The following is a 24487-nucleotide window of genomic DNA, read 5'->3' on the forward strand; positions in this document are numbered from 1 at the left end:
CTTAAAATTCAACAGGCTGTCATTTACACATTGGAATTCAGGTGAAGGGTCGGGGCTGCATGTGAAGTGGGTTGGTCATAGCTGAAGTCATAGGGTGGAGAGAGCATCATCTGCCTTTCCTGAGGACCAGTGCATGTCAGGCACGTGCTGAGCAACTCATATGTGCTCTCTCAGTTCATCCTGTAACAACTCTTTAAGGTAAGTACTATTGTTATTCCTTCCCATTTTACAAATGAGCGAATGAGGCCCAGAGAAGTACAGCAACTTAGCGTAATAAGTGATGAGCCGGGATTTGAATTTATCTGGCTATAAAGGCACATGTTCTCTGTGCTAGAGTTCCAGCCCCTGAGAATACCTACTCAGGAGAAGGAGCGAGAGCTGTACCAAAGGAATATCACTGGACAAGGCAAGAACAGGAGAGTCTAGCATCACTGACGCCAGGGAGGAGATGCTTTTCAGAAAGCAATGGCTGTTACAAACTCAGGCTTTTGTAGCAAAGAAGTACGTTAAATGGTAAGAAAAATTTCAGTCTGAAGAACACTTAATCCTGTAGGTTAAGGTAATTAAAAGAAGTTAGAATTTTTGCTTATTCAGAGCTTTGAAAAGTTAAGCACAGAAAAAAAGTAGTGTCCTTTTTTTTTTTTTTTTTTTTTTTGACAGAGTCTTACTTTGTCGCCCAGGCCGGAGTGCAATGGTGCAATCTTGGGTCACTGCAACCTCTGCCTCCCGAGTTCAAGGGATTCTCCTGCCTCAGCCTCCCCAGTAGCTGGGACTATAGGCATGCACCACCACGCCCGGCTGATTTTTCTTTTTGTAGTAGAGACAGGGTTTGGCCGTGTTGGGCAGGCTGGTCTCAACTCCTGACCTCAAGTGATCTGCCTGCCTCGGCCTCCCAAAGTGCTGGGATTACAGGCATGAGCCACCATACCCGGCTGAGTAGTGTCCTTTTAAATTGACATTTTTTAATCCCCAGGCAGGAATAAACATGGGGAGGATCAAGAGGCGGAGACTCTGATCATACCATAAGCCATTTCTTCAGAGGACCTATATCAGAATCATCTAGGAGGCCTTTGAATACAGATCTGTGGGCCCTTCTCCGGCCCTACTGAATCAGGTTTTCTTAAACAAGTGCCCCAGGTGTTCTAGACACACAGTGAAGTGAGGAACTCGCTGCCCAGGCTCTGCAGCTCACTCTCCTCTGGATTTATTGCCGAGGATTGGCTCATTCTCATGGATCCTTGCCAACTTCTCTTGGGCACAGGAGAATCATCTTGTGTCTTCAGCAATATTCCTATGTCGAATCTGGGGCAGTTGTTGTTATAAATAAGAACAATTGATTCTCCTTCGCTTGGGTCTTCTGTCAAAGCCACTTAGCTTCACACTTCCTACTGACTTTGCTATGGGGATAACCTGTCTGAATGAACAACAACCCCTGAATGGAGGCCATGTCTTCTGTATTCAGTGCTTCTGGCTGATACTTGGCCTCTCCTTTCTCCCAACCCCTTCCTTGTATTCTTGCTGTTCAGAGGCAGGCAACAAAGGGTGGTAAGTAAGACCATGATCTTGAGAGCCAGGTAGCCCTGAGTCTCTGCCATGTAAATCTGTGTGATCTTGGGCAAGAATTTTTTAACCTCTCTCTGCTTCATCTGTCAAACAGAAATAATAGAAGGATTCATCTCTTAGAGTTGTTGACAGACTTAAATGCAATGCTGCATGGAATTTACTTACCTGGCACAGACTCAGCACTCAGTAAATGGTGGTAATTGTCAAAATTAATCATTATAACTTATTATCTTTATTGTTATTATTCAGGGACATGTACCCTGGATGGCAGATAAAATCAACTAATGAAAGACACCAGATAGGGACCTCAAAAGGATTTCCAAATCTGAAAGCCTGCTGTTTTTACAGAATGAGCTCTGTTGAGGTTTTCAGAGAGAGGTGTTCTCATTCTCTCTCATTCTGCTGATTGTGAACCTATGTAAACTTCTCTTTGTAAAGCTCTAGACACTCTGTCTTCCCTACCCCAAACCACATTTCCCACCTCTCTGTGCAGCCCCTCCTCATCTCTCCCTCTCATTTGCCTTGCCTGTAAGCCAGCAACATGTTCTCTTTTGCTCTTTGCTCACATAACTATGCCGGACCAGGGCAGCACTTGCAGCTGACCACAGGTTCAAGCACCCTGGCCTCATAACCTGCAACCTTGGGGAGAAAGAGAAAGAATTTTATGTCTTAACTCCTTCCTCCCTTCAAGTTTTAGAGTTTGGGATGTCCAGCAATGATGGCATGGTAATAATCCAAATAATAGCTAATATTTATAAGTTATTTGCAGTTTACAAAGCAACAGATTAACAGTTGTGAATCAGCCAAGGTTCAGTCACAGCAAACAGAAGGTGATCTTGGCAAAGTTAGCAGAATGAGCTTCAATAAAGAGAATTAGGTGCTTGCACAATCATTGGAAGGGCTGGAGGAGCAGGCCCACGATACAGTCCCCGGGAACAACTCCAAGACACCACTGCAGAACTGCCCACGGGTGCCCAGTGGGGAGTAGAGACTCAAGAGGCTGCTGCAGCCATGCAGCTTCTCAGTCCTGTGTTGCTAGTGACTGGACACTATGATGCCTCCACTTGCCTTAAGAGCAGCTTGCCCACCACCCTGCTTGTCAGCAGAAATAACCCAAGCATCAAGAAACTGGCCTCCTCACTTCTACCTGCCAGATCGCTCCTAAACGCATTGAATTGACAGAGACTGCGTCATCTGGAGCTCTAACATCAAGAAAACCTGGGTGTGATAGTGTGCTAGGAACGCCATAACAAACTGCCATAGACCAGGGGGCTTAAACAACAGAAATGAATTTTCTCACATTTCTGGAAGCTAGAAGTCTGAGATCAAGACATTGGCAGGGTTGGCCGCTTCTGAGGCCTCACTCTTGGCTTTTATTAGTAGATGGTCGAGGCCAGGCACGGTGGCTCACGCCTGTAATCCCAACACTTTGAGAGGGTGAGGCGGGTGTATCACGAAGTCAGGAGTTCAAGACCAGCCTGGCCAACATGGTGAAACCCCGTCTCTACTAAAAATACAAAAATTAGCCAGGTGTGGTGGCGGGTGCCTGTAATCCCAGCTACTCGGGAGGCTAAGGCAGGAGAACCGCTTGAAATAGGTGGAGGCTGCAGTGAGCCGAGATCGCGCCACTGCACTCCAGCCTGGGCGACAAGAGTGAAACTCCATCTCAAAAACAAACAAACAAACAAACAAACAAAAGATGGTCGTTTTCTCCGTCTGCATTCACATGGTCTTCTCTCTGTCCCCATCTATGTCCAAATTTCTCGTTCTCATAAGGATGCCAATCATTTTGGATTAAGGTCCACTTATGAACTCATTTTAAATTGATTGCCTCCTTAAAGACCCTGTCTCCGAGTACAGTCATGTTCTGAATTACTGGGGGTAAGGATTTCAACATATAACTTTTGGGGGACACAATTCAGCCCATCCCACTGGAAGATGTAGTTTTCCACTTTCCAGCCCTGCAGTCCAGTGAGGCATGCTAGAGGAGGGTAGAACTGCTGCCTGGCTCCAGTCCATTGAGGAATGCAAAGTGCTGGGTGTACTTCACACAGTGTGTAAGAGGATGCAGGTACTAAACACTCGGAAACCAAGTATCCTTTGTGTTTATTACACTCACATACTTATTTTATCTGATGCTCTTTAACAGTTCTTTGAGATAGGAAAGTATTGTTATCCCCATTTTTCCAATGAGAAAGCTGAGGCTTAAATAGGTTATCAGTCCTCTCCCAAGGCCTTAGATCTGCGAAGTGGCAGGACGGGAGTGAGCCCAGATGCTCCCGGCGAATCCCTGAATGTGTCCCTGGAACTAAATATCCAAGGCATAGTGTAAAGGCAGTGCCACAAGTTCAAATAGAGGGCCTGGCAGGTGTACCAGCAAATGCTTGAAGGGGCAGCTGCTGCTCAGATCCAGCCCAGTTTTATAGGATTTTCTGATTTTTCCAGAAGTCTTCCTTTTAAAATGAAATCTCTCCATTTTTCAAATGTTGACATTCAATTTAAAGTTAAAACACACACACACAATTGAGTTAACACTGTATGGGGCCCAACCAAACACATCTGCAGCCTGGATTTAGCCTGCAGGCTTTGATATAAATAAGAACTGCTCATGAAAATAGAGGAACTATTCTTAAGAACCTAACTCTGCCTTCTCACTAAGGCCACATTAGATAGCTGTTGCTACCTGGTCACATTACCTTGAAATTCTTCTGTTGTTTCCGGAATCTTTCTCATTTCCCACCAAGCACATGTTTTTCATCTTGTTAGTGAGCCTAGGGGCCGGCATTTAGTAAACATTTGTATGTGCAAGGGAAGGTGCTTCTGTTTCTCCCCTGACAACCCTATGAGGTCTGCATTGTAGTCCCTCTTTTACAGAAGAAGAGGCAGATAAAGAGCTAGAGAAAGACATTGAAAGCTGAAGGCAAGACCAGAGAGTAAGTGGGAGCCAGTGGCTTTTTTTTTTCTTTTAACCTGCTCTTTTATTACAGCCACAGGGGTGTGTTTGCTCATGAAAGTTGGCTTCACTCCAGTGATTCAATTACTGGCCAGACCATAATGACTTGTGATTCAGACCCTGGGGCTTCCTGGTGCCTTCCTCCCAGAGTGTGCTCTGTGACACTCTTTCCATCCCCACCCTGCTCTCCCTGCTTCAGGCCCCTCTTGACAAAGATGAAAATACCCATATTTCCCTAATGGACCATCATGTTCCTAGGAATTTCTAGGAACCTGAGAATTCAGATGAAACACAGCATTAAAACCAATGCGAAGTATTTGAATAGCTAAATACTACATGTATTTATTCAAATCTGTTACCCATATGCAAAAATGAAAGCAAGGCTGCAGAAGTGATAGCCAGAGTGTTATCCGACTGGCAGTCTGCACAGGCATGCACAGGCCTTGGCCCTTCTGGGTGGGATAGAATACTTGGTGGCTCAAGATCTGCAGATGCTGACTTCAGTCCTTGTCTAGGAGCCAGAACTTTCTTGTTTAGCTTGCTTACATGAGAAGGGAGGTGTTACACAAACACAAGGCAATCAGCAAGCCCCCTACTTTAGGTCACCGCGTGTCAGTCACCCCTGATTAAGAACCACATAGTGGGCCAGGCGTGGTGGCTCATGCCTGTAATCCCAGCACTTCGGGAGGCCAAGGCAGGCGGATCACCAGAGGTCAGGAGTTCGAGACCAGCCTGGTCAAAGTGGTAAAACCCTATCTCTACTAAAAATACAAAAATTAGCCAGGCTTGGTGGCAGGTGCCTGACTCCATCTCAAAAAAAGAGGGGGAAAAAAAAAAGAACCACATGGTAGAGCATTCAGTGATGCCCTGAGTGTTTATGAATCAAACTAATTGGAATTAATCCTTTCCTTGGCGCAGTGGGAAGGGTGGCTTTTAGAATGAAAAGGCTTACGAACTGGGTTAACTTTTTTTTTTTAAATGGGGGTCTCGCTCTGTTGCCCAGGCTGGGGTGCAATGGTATGATCACAGCTCACTGCAGCCTCAACCTCCTGGGCTCAAGCGATTCTCCCACTTCAGCCTCCTGAGTAGCTGGGACTACAGATATGTGCCACCACTCCTGGCAGATATTTTTGTTATTATTTGTAGAGACTAGTTTTTACTATGTTCCCAGGCTGGTCTCAAACTCTTGGACTCAAGTGTTCCTCCCACCTTGGCCTCCCAAAGTGTTGGGATTGCAGGTGTGAGCCATCGTGCCCAGCCTGGGTTAACTTTTGAAGCAAGATTTTCTAACTTTGATTGCCTCATCTAATAAGAAACCTTTCAGGATTATAGTGAGGCTTCATGGAATAATGCATATGCAAGCAACATGTGTGCTCACAGTTGCCATACAAATATCAGGTATTGTTTGCCTTGGAAGCTATTCTTGGTGTAAGAATAAAGCAAGCTTTTTATCTACCTAGTAGAACAAACAGCCAGACATCCTCACCACTGAGGGAAGACCAAAGAAAACCCTCCAAAGGCACAGAGATATTTGGAGATATTTGTTTCCCCAGGCTTTCTATCTTGTTGTGCACAGCCCAGCTGTTGAGGAGCTGCAGAGCAGCTGCAAGTCGGAAGGAAGTCCTTAGCTAGAACTCCAGCTCCTGTAAACACCTCTGCCTCTCAGGGATCACACAGTGGCCCTCTTTGTGCAGCCATGTGGCAACTCAGCAAACCAGAGGCTCCTTAACTTGAAACAGTCTAATTTTGATCTGCTTTCTCCATAGGAAGAATGTTATGATCAGAAATTATCTTCCTTTCCAGTGGCCCAGTGTACAGCTTTTTCTAAGAATGACCATGAAGGAATTCAGGAAATGCCACCCAAAATATAACACTTTGGTGTGCTGATTACTTTGAACTGAGGACACTTGGGAAACAGCAGATGTAGGCAGAGGCATTCTCTGAGCTCCCCTTATCGGCCTAAAGACAGATCCTCCAAAAGGAACTTAGTTGTCACAAATATTCTCCCGGAAATCTTATCAACTGGAAAAGATTAACTCGGATCCCAATAGGGGAGACTGGAGGTGATACCACACCCAGACAGACTGTCACCTCTTCTTCCGAGGGCTGCTGTGAAACAACTTGTATTAACTGAGAATTTCTGTGTGCATGAGAAAACCACCTTTATTCACCATTTATCTCTTCCCCTTACCTCCCATAACTCATGTTGCCACCACCCCCCAGAAACCCTGAACCCCCATTCTTTTCTGTAGCTCAGGATCCTATGTGAGCTTTCATCATCTGACCACTTTGAGTCTCATATTTGTGGCACTCCCCTGTGTACATACATAATTAAATACAGTTTTCCTCCTGTCAACCTGTTTATATGTCAGGTTAATTTGTAGCCCAGCCATAGAACTGAGAAAGGTAGAGGGAAGTCATTTTTCATTCCCCTGCAATCATAGTTACCCCCATTTAATCGACTTCCCAAAGCAATTGCTATACAATATTCATAGAAAGTTGTTTGTGTTTAATAAATCTATGAAGGTGTAAAAATTACCTATCTCCTAAACTTTAATTTGTATTCTGGGTGAGGCTATCCATGTTTGTACCAGCAGATGGGAAGGGACTTTCAGAAGAGAAATTGAATTAGGAGCCTGAGAGGGGTAGCAGAGCAGGAGAAGGGGCTAGGCTACGCCTGAAGCAGAAGGGGGTGTCTAATGGCTTGTTTAACGTTGCCTCTGTGAGGGCAGGAGCTGTGTGCCTGTCCTACCCATTTATTCTCAACATATTGTACTTAGTAGCAGTAGCACTCAATTAAAAATGTGTTGCATGGACTTTGTCGAGCCTGGGACCAGCAGGAATACCCCATTGGAAGGGAGCAGGGAGCCTCTGAGTAACGAGATTGGAGAAAGCCCTCTGAAGAAGCAGGTCTGAACTCAGATATCAGAATGAGGGAAAGCTGCAAGAAGCCTGAGCTGGCAAGCGTGAATCATGAATTGCTGGCTGTTTTTAGTCTTGACTATAATATAGTCAGGAAGTAAGAAAGACCTTCATGTACTAAATGCTGAGTGTCTCGCCAACTTTAGAGGGACCTACCCGAGCATTTTATAAATATTAATAGAGTCTGACTGTAGACTGCTTGCCAATGGCCATGCCGGGTGGGAGCAATTACTGGTCCAGTCCTGATATGTGTGAACTGTTCTGCAGTTACCGGAAAACTTGCTCAGGCCTTGGAAAGTTTATGCCCTGGAGATTGGGAAGAAGAGAATGCTTGACCTTATCCTCATGCAAAGGGAACATTTAGAAAGTCCTTAGGGTGCAACATAGAAACCACAGGTCACTGAGAAAGGGTGTCATGTTTGCATTCTGGAGGCTGGGGGCCTCAGAACCAGCGCCAGTTGGAAGGGGAGCCCAGTTTTACTTGCTGCAGGGAACTTATATATATATATATGTATGTATGTATATCTGCAACTTGCTGTGAGTCAGAGCACTGCACACTGTTCAGGGTGAGGTTGCCTACTTCCTCAGTTGCATTTCAGAGGCTCTGTTAGTAAGTGCTGGTCTGGGAGCACAGAAAGGGATTGGGCCAGGCCACTGGGTGTGAGCAGAATCAGAGAGACCCTAGGCCTCTCTTTTGGGTGGGGCAGAGATGACTGAGGAATCCGAGGAAGAGGTAGCTACTCTGGGAATGTGTTGAAATGAGCTTGTCCAAGGCTTAGCACAAGGCAAGCCCACCCTGCCCTGCCACATGCTTCATCCTCCTAGTTTTCTGTACTGCTAGAGCGTCCTTATTCCTAGGGAAATCCTCTGATGGCTGTCACTAGTCTTTGCATTGGGCTCTGACACTAGTGGCGCAAATTGCCCAGGGACTCTAAAAAGGGCTGGTGCCGATAGCCCCACCCAGACCCGCTCAATCAAAACCCTTGAGGCTCATTGACCAGTTGTTGGGGAGGTGCAGAACAAACAGGTAAACAGGGAACTGCAATTCACTGTGCTGTATGTGACCCCCAAGGATAAAAATACTAGCAGCTGCAGTTCATGGAATGCCTTGGTCCTATGCAAAACACTTGATGTGCAACGGTAAATTGAATCCCCCCAAAAAATCCTTTGGAATGTGAAGGTTGCTTATTAGGCTGATTTCAAAATATTGCACACAGTTAAAAGCACAATTTTATTTGTGCATTTGACCCAAAACTTCCTCTGACCACAGAGGCTACAAGCCCTACCCAAGTCGTAGAAGTCGGCCTTTGGGAATATTCTAAGTCTGGTAGAACTCAGTGTGGAGCACCGTGGTGCCCACATGATGGATGCCCTGGAGTCTGGGTTGCTAGTGTTTTTTTGCAGCTTTGTCTGGTCTCGGCCTTTATGGCAGAATTACATTATTCAGCTGTAGCCTCTCCAAAAGGTTGAGTCAGCCTGGGTTTGCTGCTGGCGCCACGGAGCCCTAAGACTTTGCTGAGCCCTCACATAGCGCCAGGGAGGCACACCTACTGTCCACCTGCTCCCATGAGTCATAAAACTGCCACACTGCTGCCAGGCCTGCCAGCCCTGCGTTTTCCTCCAGTTGCCACCCTGATGAGAAAGAACTTAGCCATATAGGTCAGGGCACCAGGCAGCACTTTTCCCCCAGCCTGCCTTCCTCTTGAAATGTGCTATTGGACAACCAGTTTGTAAAGCAAGGGCCAGGATGTTTCTGTTTCCATTGCTTTACACCAGGTGGCTAAGGAGAGAGGGCAGCAGGACAGCCTAGAGGCCAACAGCTCAGGCTAGAGAGGAGAATCAGTCCACGAACATATGATGGAGTAATAGGATTAGCAAATGCCCAGACCATCACGATGAGACCAGGGAGAGGTCAAAGGAGGGAATAATAACGTTTTATTAATTATTTCAGACTATAGGCTACTCATATATCCCACTTGACATTTACAGTGGATCTATCACGGAGAGTCTCCACTGAAAGTTTTCACTCTTTCATGAATAAAGACTTCCTTATGTGCCTAACACTTTCAAAACGATTCCACATCATGATAGTATCTAAAAATAAGCACCCTTTATTCAAAGTTCTCTAGAGGAGCTCTCTTCTCATTTTCTGTTGCCAGGACTTTGATCAGCCTAATAGTTGGGGGCAAGAGCCCAAAAGAAATGAAATCAAACCTTCTGTGAAAGTAGGTAGCAGTAATATTAAACTAACATGTAATGTGCCTCCCATAGCAAATGCTCACTTTTGCCACAGGTCCCCTAAGTGCTACAGGTGTTTGCCTATTTGTTTCCTCTTAGGAAATCCTAGAAAAGTCTAGTTTTATGTTATATGTTGGGATGCATCGGTTAAACTGCTAGTGCTGGGTTTCTGCAAACTAAAGATTTATGTAGGTGCTCAAATGGATGACAAACTTAAGATACCTAGGTCACCACTCAAATTTCTAAGGGGTGTTTTAGTAACTGCCTCCAAGAAGCTGTGATGACTAGGAAAATCCATCTATTTCCCTTTAAGTAGAACATATTATTATGAATGTTTAAATAACTTAAAGGTGCCTGTTACTTGTCTTTAAAAAAAATTCTCCTCAGATTTCAGGTAAAAACAATAATTGAAGATGTCCAGCAAAACAGCAAGCACCAACAATATAGCCCAGGCAAGGAGAACTGTGCAGCAGTTAAGATTAGAAGCCTCCATTGAAAGAATAAAGGTAAGAAGCCCCGACTGGATAACATATGCTTTCTGCTCAGTTCCCCCTGTTCCTTGTGGGCTGGACCACTTGTCAGAGAAGATAATACCATTTCATTCCGCTTGCTTCCAGGATTTTTCCAGAACAGGCTGAGAGTCTCAAAATCCTAACTTGCATTTTCCTATATAGCATGGGCCTCACTTCAAAAGTGTCTGCATTAGCCTCTCTGTTTGTAAAACTCTGGACAGGATTTCCTGAGGACCTGTCTCCCCTGAATGAACATGGTCAAGTCCGTTGATCCCTGTGTTCTAAAGTGGGACAGGGGTTCCAAGTAGACTTCATAAACACCCTAGTCATTCCTCTGGAATTTAAGTGTTCTAGAATTATCAGTGCAGCTGAGGCAGCTTCACATAAGAAGTCATGAGATCCCATAGAGAAACTGGAATGCATTTCTTAGATCACCTGACTTCGAAGTCTTTTCCCCTAAATCCCAAGAGAGAACTAGGCAGTGAGTGCCCTGGAACGTTATGACTAGTTCTTCCTTGAAACTGAAGCAGTTGGCCGCGCGCTGTCTCACGCCTATAATCCCAGCACTTTGGGAGGCTGAGGCGGGCGGATCACCTGAGGTTGGGAATTCGAGACCAGCCTGACCAACATGGAGAAACCCCTGTCTCTACTAAAAATACAAAATTAGCCAGGCATGGTGGCGTGCGCACGCCTATAATCCCAGCTACTCGGAAGGCTGAGGCAGGAGAATTGCTTGAATCTAGGAGGCAGAGGTTGCGGTGAACCAAGATCGCACCATTGCACTCCAGCCTGGGCAACAAGAACAAAACTTCATCTCAAAAAAAAAAAAAAAAAAGACAAAAGAAAAAGAAACTGAAGCAATCACTTGATCCATTCCTCTGGGCCTGGAGATAGTCACCTGTCTTCCCAGCATGAGGCTATCTGGGCTGTGCTAGACAGGGCTCAGCTGCCCCATTGCTCTTTGCTTAGGGCAAAGAGATCCTATTCTGTAGGATCTCCCTCCCAGACTTCTGAAACAGGGCATGATATTTTCCGTGTTTAATTCATGCCGGAATAAGGTACTGCCTCTTCCCATGCTGGTTTCGTCTCTCTTTTTACTTCCGCAAGCCCAATCTCTAACAGTAAATCTTGAAGCTCCACAACTTGGCTCCAGAGTTTTGGCTCCGAGCCCATCGTTCAGTTCTTAAAGTCTGTTCTGCATTCCAATCTGTTTTTTCTGGGTAGAATTTAAGATACAACCTTCCCTTGATTCACATATGCTTTTTCTTACCTGGCCCCTAATTTTTTATTATGAGACATTTCAAACCTGCTGAAGAGTTGTAACAACAAACATTTATAAACCGTTTACCAGGATTCACTAGTTTTTAACATTTGACCACATGTACTTGCTTGCACTGTCTCTGTCCCTCCTTCTGTCTGTACACACATACACACAAAACATATATAATGTCTTCTTTAAACCCTTGAAAGTTATTTGTAGTTCAGGATTATCTAATAAGAATACCTCACACACAGTCCATTTTTGAAGAATCCAGGCCACTTATTTTGCAGAATCACCCTCACTTCGGGTGTGATCGTTCGCTGATTGGACTCCAGTTCAATGTTGGACAGGAATGCTAGCTCATTAGCTGGCGGTGTGTCCTCAGCACTCCCATGAAGGGATACATGGTGCCAGTTTGTCTGACCATTGTTAAGTTGCTTGGTTAAGAAAGACCTTACCTGCCAAATTGCACCGTTTTAAAGGTACCATTTCCTTTTTTTACCTGACAAGAATCTGAGAGTGATGCTTTGAGACTCTGATTATCTTGTTCAAATCAGTCTTCCATTCAATAGCCTAGCATTCAGATACGCTCTGAAAGTGTGCAAGTAAAATATTTTCTTTCTTGTTTGTTTGATTTATCTCCATGTCAGGTTTCGAAGGCATCAGCGGACCTCATGTCCTACTGTGAGGAACATGCCAGGAGTGACCCTTTGCTGATAGGAATACCAACTTCAGAAAACCCTTTCAAGGATAAAAAAACTTGCATCATCTTATAGTGGAATAGAGAAACAGCTCCTCGCCTCTTCCCAACAAAGCAAATTATGAGCAGCTCCTTGAAGAGATTTACCTTCAGCTTATTTGGTAACCACTGCTAATAACTAAAATGTTCTCAACTTGGAATAATGGACTCTGAAGTCTCTATTTTCCAAGTTGTCCTTTCTCTTAAAATGCCCTTTACTGATTTAATACAGAATAACAATCTTATTTTCCACTTGGTAACTATGGCTTTATGTTGGGTTACTGTTTAAGGAAAGTTGATCTGGGCCTTTTTAAAAACATAATTATATACTTTAGAAATACAAGGGATTCCGATATGTCAGGACCTAAATTGCCTAAGCACCTGTCAAATTAAAATTCCAAAATTCATTGAAATCCTAAAGCCTTGATATTATATTCTTTATAAGGCGTGTGCCAGCCTGTATAGTATATAAGAGAGAGGGGTGTTTGTGTATATATATATGCCTTTGTGTATACACTTATCAAAGCTATTTTCTTATGAAAACGTCCCTCTCTCCATACCATCAGTTTCTCAGTTCCAGAAGTTATACCTTTATTTTGAGCTGTGTATAGGTAGAATAAAAAATTCCTTTCATATTGTTATTGTACAAAAAGTAAAGAGTATCCTAAAGATTGTATTCATTGTAATCAAGTAATGCAGTCATCTCTCCTCTCTTGAAATCTTGCTGGACCTCTTAGGCTACAATAAACTGTACCAAACTAAACTGACAGTCCTTCGATAATATGAGACATTAATTTACAAGGACCCGTTAGGGCTTCAATGATGCTGAGTCTGGAAAAGGGGAGGAGACCCTTGGGAGGACCCCAGGCAGCTGTGCTCCCAGGGCTCATGTTCTCTACTGGATTAGGGATAGGCACCTCTGAAATCTCCACCCTGATGATTGGAATGAAACGGAGTGAACATGAGCCCAGCTGAGAGAGGAGCAGGAATGTGTGAAAAACAGCTGCTCTCCTTGTCCCAGCTTTGTGATTGAGCCCTCTGTCTTGCTCTCTCTGCCTTCCCTGTATCTTTCCTCTCTTACCAGAGCATCTGTTTGCAGAGGTAACGTTAACCTTCCCCAGCCACAGGTATATGGAATACGGTGAGGAAAAAAAAAAATTAAAAAAAAAAAAATGCAAGCTGTCAGGATGCTTAAGCTCTTTTCAGACATCTGCAGTTTCATCCCTACCTTGTTCATATACCATCCAAGAGGCACATAGGCTACCCAAGAGAGCCTTGGATTCAGTGGTACACTCCTTGGGCCCAAGGGCTTTAGCAGCTGGAAATGGGGTTCCTTGATTTTCCTCTGGGCCCAAATATAGCCCTCACACCCTTGGAATTTCCAGGTATGGGGGTAGCCCCAAAAGGAGGAATCTCCTATGGCCAATAAGGTATCTTGACTTTATCAAAGTAGAAGAGAAGGTCACTTCGGGGTCAAATCATACACAAGGCCTTTGATGCTTTAATTCTTCTTCAGTTCATTAAAAGTAACTACTAAGGAAAGGTTAAAAACTTCCCCTCAAAAAGGAATCAACCCCAGGAAGTAATTATTTACAACAATTTTCCCAAATTTTGTACAGTCTGTCCTGGAAAGCAAACCCCTTTTAAAATCTAATGTCTGGGCTTTGAGTATTAGCTCATTTAGGGTGGACAAATGCATTACTGTTTTCAAACTGCTCACATTTATTCAGTATTTCTCCAAGTTGCTATCTACTCAGCCTTATGAATGCCCCTCGCTTTTCTAAGACCATGTGAAAATCACGGCACTGCCCTTAGCCTTGTGTCATCTGCTTTTTCGTTCTGCGATATGCCCAGTTCCCAAATCAATTATAGGTACCTGTTTAGGAGAGAGGAAGATTTTACCTCTCAAAGGGTGAGATTTGAAATTTACACTAAAAAGACAACTTTACATTTAATGCTTCACTTAATGAGACATTCTTTTTTTTATAAGTCTATTTTTCTACTCAGTTTCAGAACACTAATCTGATTTTCACTCTGATTTTTAACGTTTCTTTAAATATTTATAATGTAGCTTCTTTCAAAATATTTTCATGAAAAATTACTTTTATTATACCATTATGTGCATGTTATTGGTAGCAGGCATAGTTTGTTATTTAGTACTGAAACATGCTCTTTTACCTAACAGTAAACAAGTATGTTTTGATATATATCTGTTAATATGCTTATAGTGGTAAGAAATGGACTTGAGGTCCCAGGAGATTTCATTTCATTCACCCTGGTCAGATACAATAAAGGCTATGAGTATAAATACATAACTTCCTAACCAGGTGTAGGGCATGTTCATGAATATCAAATCTTTTGATGCTGGACCCAAGAGAGGAAAAATTGTAGCTAAATGTTGATTTACTTATAACTAGACGTCTATGTGAGAAAATATATGTATACATATATATGATATGCAGAAGTCACTTTTATTTATCAGGCTTTATTCTCCTTACAAAGCCACAGTTTAACTGTCTGCAGCAGTTGGTTTATGTTAATGATAGACAAATACCCAGTGTTTGTTACTTTTTCCAACTACCATTGTAATGATAAACTTTCTCACGTATATACATGCAACTTCTTGGCTTCATTTCCATGAAGCTGTTTCAATATATTCAGTATACTTTGTCCTTAATGCTGCTTCTGTTAACAGTGATCTCTTTCTTTTTTTCATTCTTTTATCTTCGTTAGTTCATCATAAATCTGTCCAGTTGAGGCCTCAGGACCATGGCATGATTTCATGACTCCGAAGTATTTTACAGAAACATTTTTTAAATAAGGGAAATATTTTATATACCAGATGGTTCACAAGTGATGGCTCATAGCTAGTTTTTTTTTTCTTCTAAAAAATGTCAGGTTTTTAAAATCACTTACCTTATTAAAATGAAAAGTGCCATACTTACCTTTTAAAGGAAAGACCTGACTTGCTTTTTCTCTATTTAGACTGTTTTTGTACTTTACTAATCTTTAAACTATCAGGAAAAAAACCAAAACTTTATACCAATGATTTAGTAATTTTGAGGCATAGGGTAGCTTACATAGTGGAGGATGTGCCAAATATTCTCTTCAAATGCCACCTTCTCAATCAATTTATAACTAAAATACTGTTATCTGACTAATTCCTCTGAATTTTGATGTAAGATCTATATAGGCCCCCAAAATGATCGTAGTACATGCCAGTCATTTCTCAGTGAAATAAATATAATACCAGAGTACATTATGGGTTTTATTGCTTTCTTTTATGGTAGACCTGTTAATGGGGAAAAAATACATCAAATCAAATAGAATCTTATATCTGTATGTTAAAATAGAGCACTTACCTGAAGTCAGTGGCCTGGATCATAGCCCTGGATCATTTCCCAGTCTGTCCTGTGCTGTGTGACCTTGGACAAGGCGCTTCATCTCTCTGGGCCTCTATTTCTCCATTTGTAAAACAAGTGGCTGCAGTAGATGATGGCTGAGAGCCCTTCCTGTTCCCAGATGCCTTGGTCCAAAGACCCCACCCCTCTGCTGGTCCTGCCAACGTGTTGGTGCTATAAGCTGCTTCAGATATAAAATTGGTTTATCTATAATGTTTGTTCATTTAATAGCTTCTAAAAGGCCTTTTTGTTATACAGTGCTTTTTTTCTAGTTTTATGGACTTGGTTACTGTAATAATGTCTTGTTTTTAGCCATGTAACTACAAACAGATATTCTCTTGATGTCTTAGTAAATTGGCATTTGATATATCATTGATGAGATTTTGTTGTTATATAATATTCTTTGGCTACGCATCTGTCCAGCATCTTATTAACCATAATACTGTGATCATTATTTGGAAATATGTTCTATGGAAAGAATAAAAGCATGTACTTCACAGCTAGCATGTTCACAGATTTGAAAAGTTTCATTAAAAGCACCATTGCTTTCTTTACTGCGTCAGTGCCTCATTGTATCATCCTACTTGTGTTTTGCTCAATAAATGAATAAAAGACCATTTCTCTTCCCCTTTCCCTTCCTTCACTCAGTTAACATTTTCTGAGCACCTCCTGAGAGCAAGCTGCTGAGAGTCAGGCTCCCGTGACACCCAAATGAATAAGACTTACACCAGCCCATGTCACAGTCTGAGCAAGGAGGGTGGGAATGACAGATATGTAAACTAATCATCGTAGTATCATGTGGCAAGTGCCATAACTCAGGTGAACACAGAGTGCTGTGAGAGCCCAGAGGAAAGAGGGACTAGCTCCACATCAACAAAGACCTCTAAAAAGGCTTCCAAGGGTGGTGATGTTTGGGCTGAGTGAGAGAAGAACAGTATGCGTTGGAATGAGGTCCTGGGAGGAGATGAGAGGAGGAGAAAAGAGGACTGGAAGCCAGTGTGCAGAAGACCCCCGATCCCGCCCTCCCATCCTGCTTGCCTATCCTGAAACCAACAAGGGAGCTAGAGAGGCTGCTGAGGAGTGACGTAATGACTCTGACCTGTGGAGGGCTGTTTCCCATCCTGAGACTAGCTGAGGCAGTGGAAACTGATAACAAATGGAAAGGTCATTAGATGGTGGTGACTCATATTCACTATGTGTTTGCTGAAGGTGCCCTGCCTCCTCTTCTGCCCCTTCCCCCAGGGCTGGGATTCCCACAGAGATGAGGGGAGGGCAAAATCATCAAAGAACAAGGGCGGGAGGCAGCCAACAAGCCCCAGGCTATGAACCAGACACGCTGCAGAGATGGCCTCTGCTTCTGAGAGCCAGCACTCCACACTTAACAAAAGGTCGGGGCAAAAGACAGTCCCTGGGCCCTTTCTAGTAAAAGACTGAAGGATTTAGATACATCGGTTTTGAAAAAGAGGCAACAACTAACAAGCACTTTTTACTGCTTCTGACCAAATTACAAAGTTCTTGTAACTCTCAGTGGAGGAGAGTTGGGGATGATGGATGGGATTGGGTAGGGGTGAGTTTTTAAAAGATGGGGGGACGGAAGGTAATGAAGCTGGAAGAGGCAGATGAGATGTGTACTTAGCCTTAACATGGACAAGAAACCCAGGCCTGCGGGTAGTGATTGGAACTCAGTGTGGAGATGCATGTCATGGGGCTTTCCACCTCTTCTGGATATGTGCCATGATCAGTTTTTCCCTGGCAGGAGGGTCAGTTACACATAAACACATGGATATTCCCTCTAAACCTTTTTATTTGGGGCTCTATAATCCTTGTTTGGGGCTAGGCGACCGTCTTTTGAGTATTTGTCCCTCATTCCCTATGCCAGGATTATAATCTCTTGGTTTAAAACTCTGACCATGGCTGGGCGCAGTGGCTCATGCCTGTAATCCCAGCACTTTGGGAGGCCAAGACGGGCGGATCACGAGGTCAGGAGATCAAGACCATCCTGGCTAACACGGTGAAACCCATCTCTACTAAAAATACAAAAAATTAGCCAGCCTGGTGGCGGGCGCGCCTGTAGTCCCAGTGACTCGGAAGGCTGAGGCAGGAGAATGGCATGAACCCGGGAGGCGGAGCTTGCAGTGAGCCGAGATCGTGCCACTGCACTCCAGCCTGGGCAACAGAGTGAGACTCCGTCTCAAAAAAACAAAACAAAAAACATCTGACCATCTTTGTGGAGCCTGGTCCCACCGTCAGTTCTAGCTGTCTTTGCACAACCTGGCATGGCTAGGGCCTTGTGCTTGTTTTCAGAGCATGACCATACTTGCTACTGTACCCCTTTACCACTGTGAGTAGCAAATAACTTTTGCCTTCAGATGAGCCCTCTGTTACCCTAATTACTTTCTCTTTATCTGAGTCATTTAAATCCATGAAGGTCGTTTAACTTTAGGCCAGCCCTGGGCAACGTGCAGTTAGTCAAAGGAACCCTCACCTCAATTGCCCATTTTTTTCAAAAACTTTTTCTGCCCTGGGGGAAAATGCAGTCCAAGTAAATTTATGCTAATGTGCAAATGAATTAATATATTGGCCTGTGGAGGACCACTGGCACTGTCAAATACACAGTGCACAATAGCACAAAGAAATGGAAGTTCATAGTAAAGTTTAGGCATCACTGAGAATTAATTTTACATATGAAGCATTCCTATACCCTTTAAATCCTCCTAGACAATCTATTGAATGATGAAAGCAATTAATTGAAACGGTTGACATCCATAATGGAAGATGCCAGGTTTGTAAGTTCAAGAGATTTGCAGCTGAGACATCTTTGTGCACAACGATACTTTTTATTTTTATTTATTTATTTATTTATTTATTTATTTATTTATTTATTTATTTTTTGAGACCGAGTCTCCCTCTGTCACCCAAGCTGGAATGCAGTGGCGTGATCTCGGCTCACTGCAGCCTCCCCCTCCCGAATTCAAGCAATTCTCCTGCCTCAGCCTCCTAAGTAGCTGGGATTACAGGCATGTGCCACCACGCCCGTCTAATTTTTTTGTATTTTTAGTAGAGACAGGGTTTCGCCATGTTAGTGAGGCTGGTCTCAAACCCTTAACCTCAGGATATCCACCCACCTTGGCCTCCCAAAGTGCTGGGATTACAGGTGTGAGTCACTGCCCCCAGCCCCACGTTGCTACTTCTGATCTCTAGAGCCAACCACCTCCCACCCCTCCACACACACACCCTGCTTAGTGATAGGAGGGCATTATCCGCTAAAAGACCTTAAATATGGTCCTAACAGAAGACATTCGCCAACTATGTGACATCACAAGGGCACTATGGATCCATAAATTTGTGTACTAGGGCAAGCCTAAAGCAGTCACTCCCTGAACAAATGTGGGCAGTGCTACCTCCTCTAAGCCAGGCACTGACAGACTTGTTCATTAAAGTCCCCGACCTTAAGTAAAGGTTGGCATGTGAGATTTAGGTAATACACATGTTAATTTTTTAACATTTTACTAATTGTGTAGTTTTATATGTATTAGGAAAACCAGAACTAGCACAAGTTGTGATAGAAAGTTTCCTTCTAAAATAGATTTAAATAAAAAGTAAGCCAATTTGTATCTTTTAAAATATAAGTATGTAATAGCACGCCTTTGATTTGGATATGGAAAAAATTGTCATGAAGCCCTACAATACAAGCAAGTAAAAAGACAAGCATCCCCTTTGGGAATCAGCTCCAAGAATCACCCATGTAGGCCGGGCACGGTGGCTCACGCCTGTAATCCCAGCACTCTGGGAGGCCAAGGTGGGCGGATCACGAGGTCAGCAGATCAAGACCATCCTGGCTAACACAGTGAAACCCCATCTCTATTAAAAAATACAGAAAATTAGCCAGGCATGGTGGCGGGCACCTGTAGTCCCAGCTACTCGGGAGGGTGAGGCAGGAGAATGGCGCGAACCTGGAGGCGGAGCTTGCAGTGAGCCGAGATTGCACCACTGCACTCCAGCCTGGCGACGGAGTGAGACTCTGTCTCAAGAAAAAAAAAAAAATCACCCATGTAAAGCAGACAGGTTCACATTTCTACTTTTAACCTTGAAAAATTTTCCCATGGCCAATGCACTAGAAGTGCTTTGTTCTAAATAAACATTTTAGATCCGACCTTGGTGATGTATGTACGTTTCAACACTGGCCATGCAACATCTGTCAACATTTGTAGACATCTGTGCAAGGCAATGAGGAACACTGAACTCCAGATACTAGGCTGGGCATTGTGCATGTGTTCTCCCATTGAAGCCTCAAAACAGCTCTTTAAAGGAAAGTAGATGTGATTTAACCCCATCTTACAGATGAGGAAACTGAGGCTCAGAGAAGTTAAGAAAATTGTGCTAGATCCAACAACATAAAAGGGTGGGTCCTAAGAACATACACCCAGGCAGATTCTACAGCCCATGGACTATCTTAATATTTGTAGTATGGTTTGAATAAGGGAAAACAAACAAACAGTAACTTTGGTAATTGTTAGATTAAGTAAAAGGTAAGGTAAACAAATAAGTCCTTTACTAATCATGAGTGTAATACCCTGGGCCTTAAGAATAAACAGTGCTATATTTCAGGCATTTACTATGAGTAGGTACTGTTCTTAGCATTTTGCATCTGTTTATTTTTTTTTTTTGGTGGGGGTGTGGTGGTGGTTGTTTTTTGTTTTTGTTTTTGTTTTGAGACAGAGTCTTGCTCTGTTGCCCAGCCTGGAGTGCAGTGGTAAGATCTGGGTTCACTGCAACCTCCGCATCCCAGGTTCAAGCGATTCTTCTCCCTCAGCCCCCCAAGTAGCTAGGATTACAGGCACGCACCACCATGCCCAGCTAATTTTTGTATTTTTTGTAGAGATGGGGTTTCACCATGTTGGCCAGGCTGGTCTCAAACCCCTGACCTCAGGTGATCCACCTGCCTTGGTCTCCCAAAGTGCTGGGATTACAGGCATCAGCCACCGCACCTGGCCTGCATCTGTTAATTCATTTAATTCTCACAACAAATCCAGGAAACAGCTACTCCTATTATTCCTACTTTACATATGAGGAAATAGAAGCCTGGAGAGATCCAAAAGTATATTGGATATGCTTTCAGAAAACCATTTTTCAGGGTAGCCAGTGTGACGTAAGAGAAAGAATACGTATCTTGGAATCAGGAAATGCATGTTCTGGACTGATTACTACTCATTTACTGTGCAACCTTAGGACACTTATGACCTCTGATTCTACTTCCCCATTCACTTTTAAAAAAAAGATTTAGGCTAAGTAATTTTTAACATTTCCTCTAGCTTTAAATTGTATATAAATCTGTAAATCTGAGAGATCAACCCTCTTGCCATCTCCACCCCAAGTCATTGTACATTTTCCTCCTTGAATTGAAAATCAGGAGAAGAACCAAAGTCTAGCGTATGGAGCCAGAGGAGGGCACGTGGGTTTGTTGTGTATAATTATAGGTATTTAAAAGATATTTAAAGAATCACCTCCTGATACTTCAGCTACTGGCTCATCAACAGGTCTATAAAGAATTTTAAGGAAAAATGAATTACAGAGAAGCACTTTGAATATTGACAGCCTACCACTAATAGAATTAAGGAGCAAAGTTCTTTAACAAACTTAAAGTGTCAGTAGCACCTTATGAGTTCATAAAACATAACTACAAAAAGAAAAATAGCCCACTCAAACATTAAATATGAATGACAGTGCGTTTGGTTTATAGAAACAGAACAAAGAGAAATTTATTTATTTGTTGAGCTCCTACTAGCAATGTGGTAGGTATGTCCTAGGATAAACCCAGAAAACACAAGGATAGTGGGAGTGGGGGTAACAGGTGCATGGGCAGTAGGAAATAAACAGATAAATTGCTATGCAATATGGTAAATGCTATCACAAGAAATTGTTCTGCCTGAATGAGTCAGAGAAGATTTCATAGAAGAGATAATATATTAGTTGGACTTTGAAGAACAAGTAGGAGTTTGTTGGTAAAGAATAGGGAAAGGATATTCTCAGCAGTGAAAAATAGTGTATGCAAAAGCCCCAAGATCTAAGGAAGCCTAGAGTGTTAGAGCAACAGATATCTTTGCAACAGAAGTATGGGAATGAGAATGTGGACAAGGCTGGGAAGGAAAGTTGGGTCAAATAATCAAAGGCCAAGAGTTTGTACTGATTATATGGGGGGGAAGGGTAGTTGTTAAGAGATTTTTTTTTTTTTTTTTGAGACGGAGTCTCACTGTGTGGCCCAGGCTGGAGTGCAGTAGCGGGATCTCGGCTCACTGCAAGCTCCGCCTCCCGGGTTCACGCCATTCTCCTGCGTCAGCCTCCCGAGTAGCTGGGACTACAGGCGCCCGCCACCACGCCGGGCTAATTTTTTGTATTTTTAGTAGAGACGGGGTTTCACCGTGTTAGCCAGGATGGTCTGATCTCCTGACCTCGTGATCCGCCCGCCTCGGCCTCCCAAAGTGCTGGGATTACAGGCATGAGCCACCGTGCCCGGCCGGTAAGAGATTTTTAGGCAGGGTCTTGACATGAAGATAATTAGAATGAACAAGGAAAATAAACTACTGAAGAAAAACTGGAGGTCGTGTTTCTAATTTCTGTGGGGAGTAGGGAGTGGAGGGTGGTATTCACTATTCTTTTATTAGTTCTTCAACTCCTTTCCATTCCAAACCCTTATCACTCTCCTCCAATCCCACCCCCATTTACATCCTCTGTGATCTGTTTCTGTCTACCTCCTCAGCCCGCCTTTCTCCACTCCCTTCCTTAAATACTTAATCCCCTAACAAACACCACAGAGCCCCACACATGCCACACCCCTCACCCCAATGAGCTCCTAAATGCTCTTCAAGACTCACATCAAGCATCACCTTCTTCTGGAAGGTTTCCTGACCACCCCCTACACACACACACACACACACATTGTGCATACCCATGCTTGCCATGACACCACTCTGGCTTGAAAATTATCTGTGTCTGTCAGCTTCCTATAGTTCCTATAGTAAACTGCACATAGCAGCTGTGTCATAATCATCTTTATGGAGCAAGCTCTAGCACAGTACTTGATACACGGTACTTATGTTCTCACAACCTTGATTTTGAACAGAAACTGTTCTGATAGCCTAAATGAGAGAGAAAGAACTAAATTAAGTTAATGGAAATGGAGAGGGGAAACTAGATTAGTGAAAATTAACATAATTTAATTGGATGGTGTCTTGCTGAATTCAGTTATGTTGGGCTGTGTAGTTTACTGGGTGGTTTTTTTTTTTTACTTATATAACTAATTTGCAAACAGAACAATTAAATATTAATGGAATATAAACAGGCATAGAAAATCACCAGTTCATGGAAGATGCAATTATTATTAGCTTACATATATTGACTGCTTCTAGGAACTGAGCTAGGTTCTTTCTATGCATTGTTTCCTTTCCTTTTCACCATAACCCAATGATATAAGCCTTGTTTATTTCCCCAATTTTACAGGAGAAATAACTGAGGCTTCGAGAGTTACACTAACTTTCCCAAGTTCCAGCTAGGATCCAGGATTCAAGCTCAAGTCTTTCTGCCTCTAAAACCCAATGTCTTTTTTCTTCATTTTTGTTATTCTTTTCTTTCTTATAATAAATAGGGTCTTGCTATGTTGCCCAAGCTGATCTCAAACTCCTAGCCTCAAACAAGCCTCCCAGCTAGGCCTCCCAAAGTGCTGGTATTACAGGCTGTTATTAAGACAATGGCCTGGAGTGGCAGCCACTGTCTTAACTGCTGTACTCTTGTTCTTATCTTTTGCTAGCCCTGTCCTTCACAGTTATATAAAGAAGCAAAATCAAATCAGAAGACCTCCAGATGACCCATTTCTTGCTGAGTGCTTATTTCAATGATGGTAAGATGATTACAATATGGTGATATAATCATGTGTTAAGTGATGATACTAAGAAAGTTTGCTGCTTTTCTGTATAAATTCTTTCTCAGACAATTCTAGAAAAGATATTAGCATAAAAGCATGCAGGGACACAAAGATCAACTTTTCAATGATGCTTAGAACTTTCCCAGTTCTAAGATGAAAGAAGACAATTCTTAGAATTCTCCCTTGACTGTTTTTTGTCTCCTTTAGCTTTCCCAAGGCTCTGCCCCACTTATTGGATAAGTAAAAGATTCGATTCAATTAGTTTCATCCTTCCCCAGTCTAATCTCTGCTGTCTGGTTGGCCTCTTTGAGAGACTGACCTAGCATCAAGAGGACTGAATTCACAGTAAAATTCTGATTCTTCCACTTCCTTGTCATGGGACCTTGGAGGTGTCTCTTGATTGCTCTGAGCCTCAGTTGCTTTAGCAGAGAATCAAATGAATTAATAAATGTGAAAATCCATGAAAGGCAGAAAGTACTAGTGGTTGCAAGAAAAATGGAAGTGGCCAGGCACGGTGGCTCACGCCTGTAATCCCAGCACTTTGGGAGGCCGAGTTGGGAGGATCACCAGGTCAGGAGTTCAAGACCAGCCTGGCCAACATGATGAAACCCTGTCTCTACCAAAAATATAAAAAATTAGCCGGGTGTGGTGGCATGCACCTGTAATCTCAGCTACTCGGGAGGCTGAGGCAGGAGAACTGCTTGAACCTGGGAGGCAGAGGTTGCAGTGAGCCGAGATCGTGCCACTGCACTCCAGCCTGGGCAACAGAGTGAGACTCGGTCTCAAAAAACAAACAAACAGAAAAAAGAAAAAATGAAAACTGGAAGCCCCACTTACTTCTCAGCACCTACTGTGTGCCTGACACTGAGCAGTACTCATTGTATAACAATAACAGATTTTAATCATGCTTGTCAGCTTCTCCCTCATCTTCAAAGTGCCTAGCACCATGTCTAGCACATAACAGGTGTGTTGATCTGTCC

The 24487-nt window shown here is 43.1% G+C and overlaps 1 protein-coding gene across 7 annotated transcripts in view; it reads left to right on the forward strand.

Annotated features, from left to right (window-relative positions):
• Positions 1 to 16139, forward strand: part of GNG12 (G protein subunit gamma 12) — a 131704-nt gene extending 115565 nt beyond the window's left edge. For 4 of the 7 annotated variants that reach the window (XM_055350611.2, XM_055350605.2, XM_004025948.5 and 1 more), the window contains 2 exons: positions 10064 to 10182; positions 12100 to 16139. In XM_055350611.2, the coding sequence (XP_055206586.1) occupies positions 10090 to 10182; positions 12100 to 12225 (219 nt within the window). In that variant the 5' untranslated portion in view covers positions 10064 to 10089 and the 3' untranslated portion in view covers positions 12226 to 16139. Of the gene's footprint in view, positions 1 to 334; positions 514 to 4437; positions 4497 to 10063; positions 10183 to 12099 lie in introns of those variants that run through there. The other 3 variants (XM_055350613.2, XM_063697761.1, XM_063697763.1) reach the window with 3 other exon arrangements.
• Positions 16140 to 24487: the final 8348 nt, after the last annotated feature.

Source organism: Gorilla gorilla, chromosome 1 (genome assembly GCF_029281585.2).
Source record: "Gorilla gorilla gorilla isolate KB3781 chromosome 1, NHGRI_mGorGor1-v2.1_pri, whole genome shotgun sequence".
Lineage (NCBI taxonomy): Eukaryota > Metazoa > Chordata > Mammalia > Primates > Hominidae > Gorilla > Gorilla gorilla.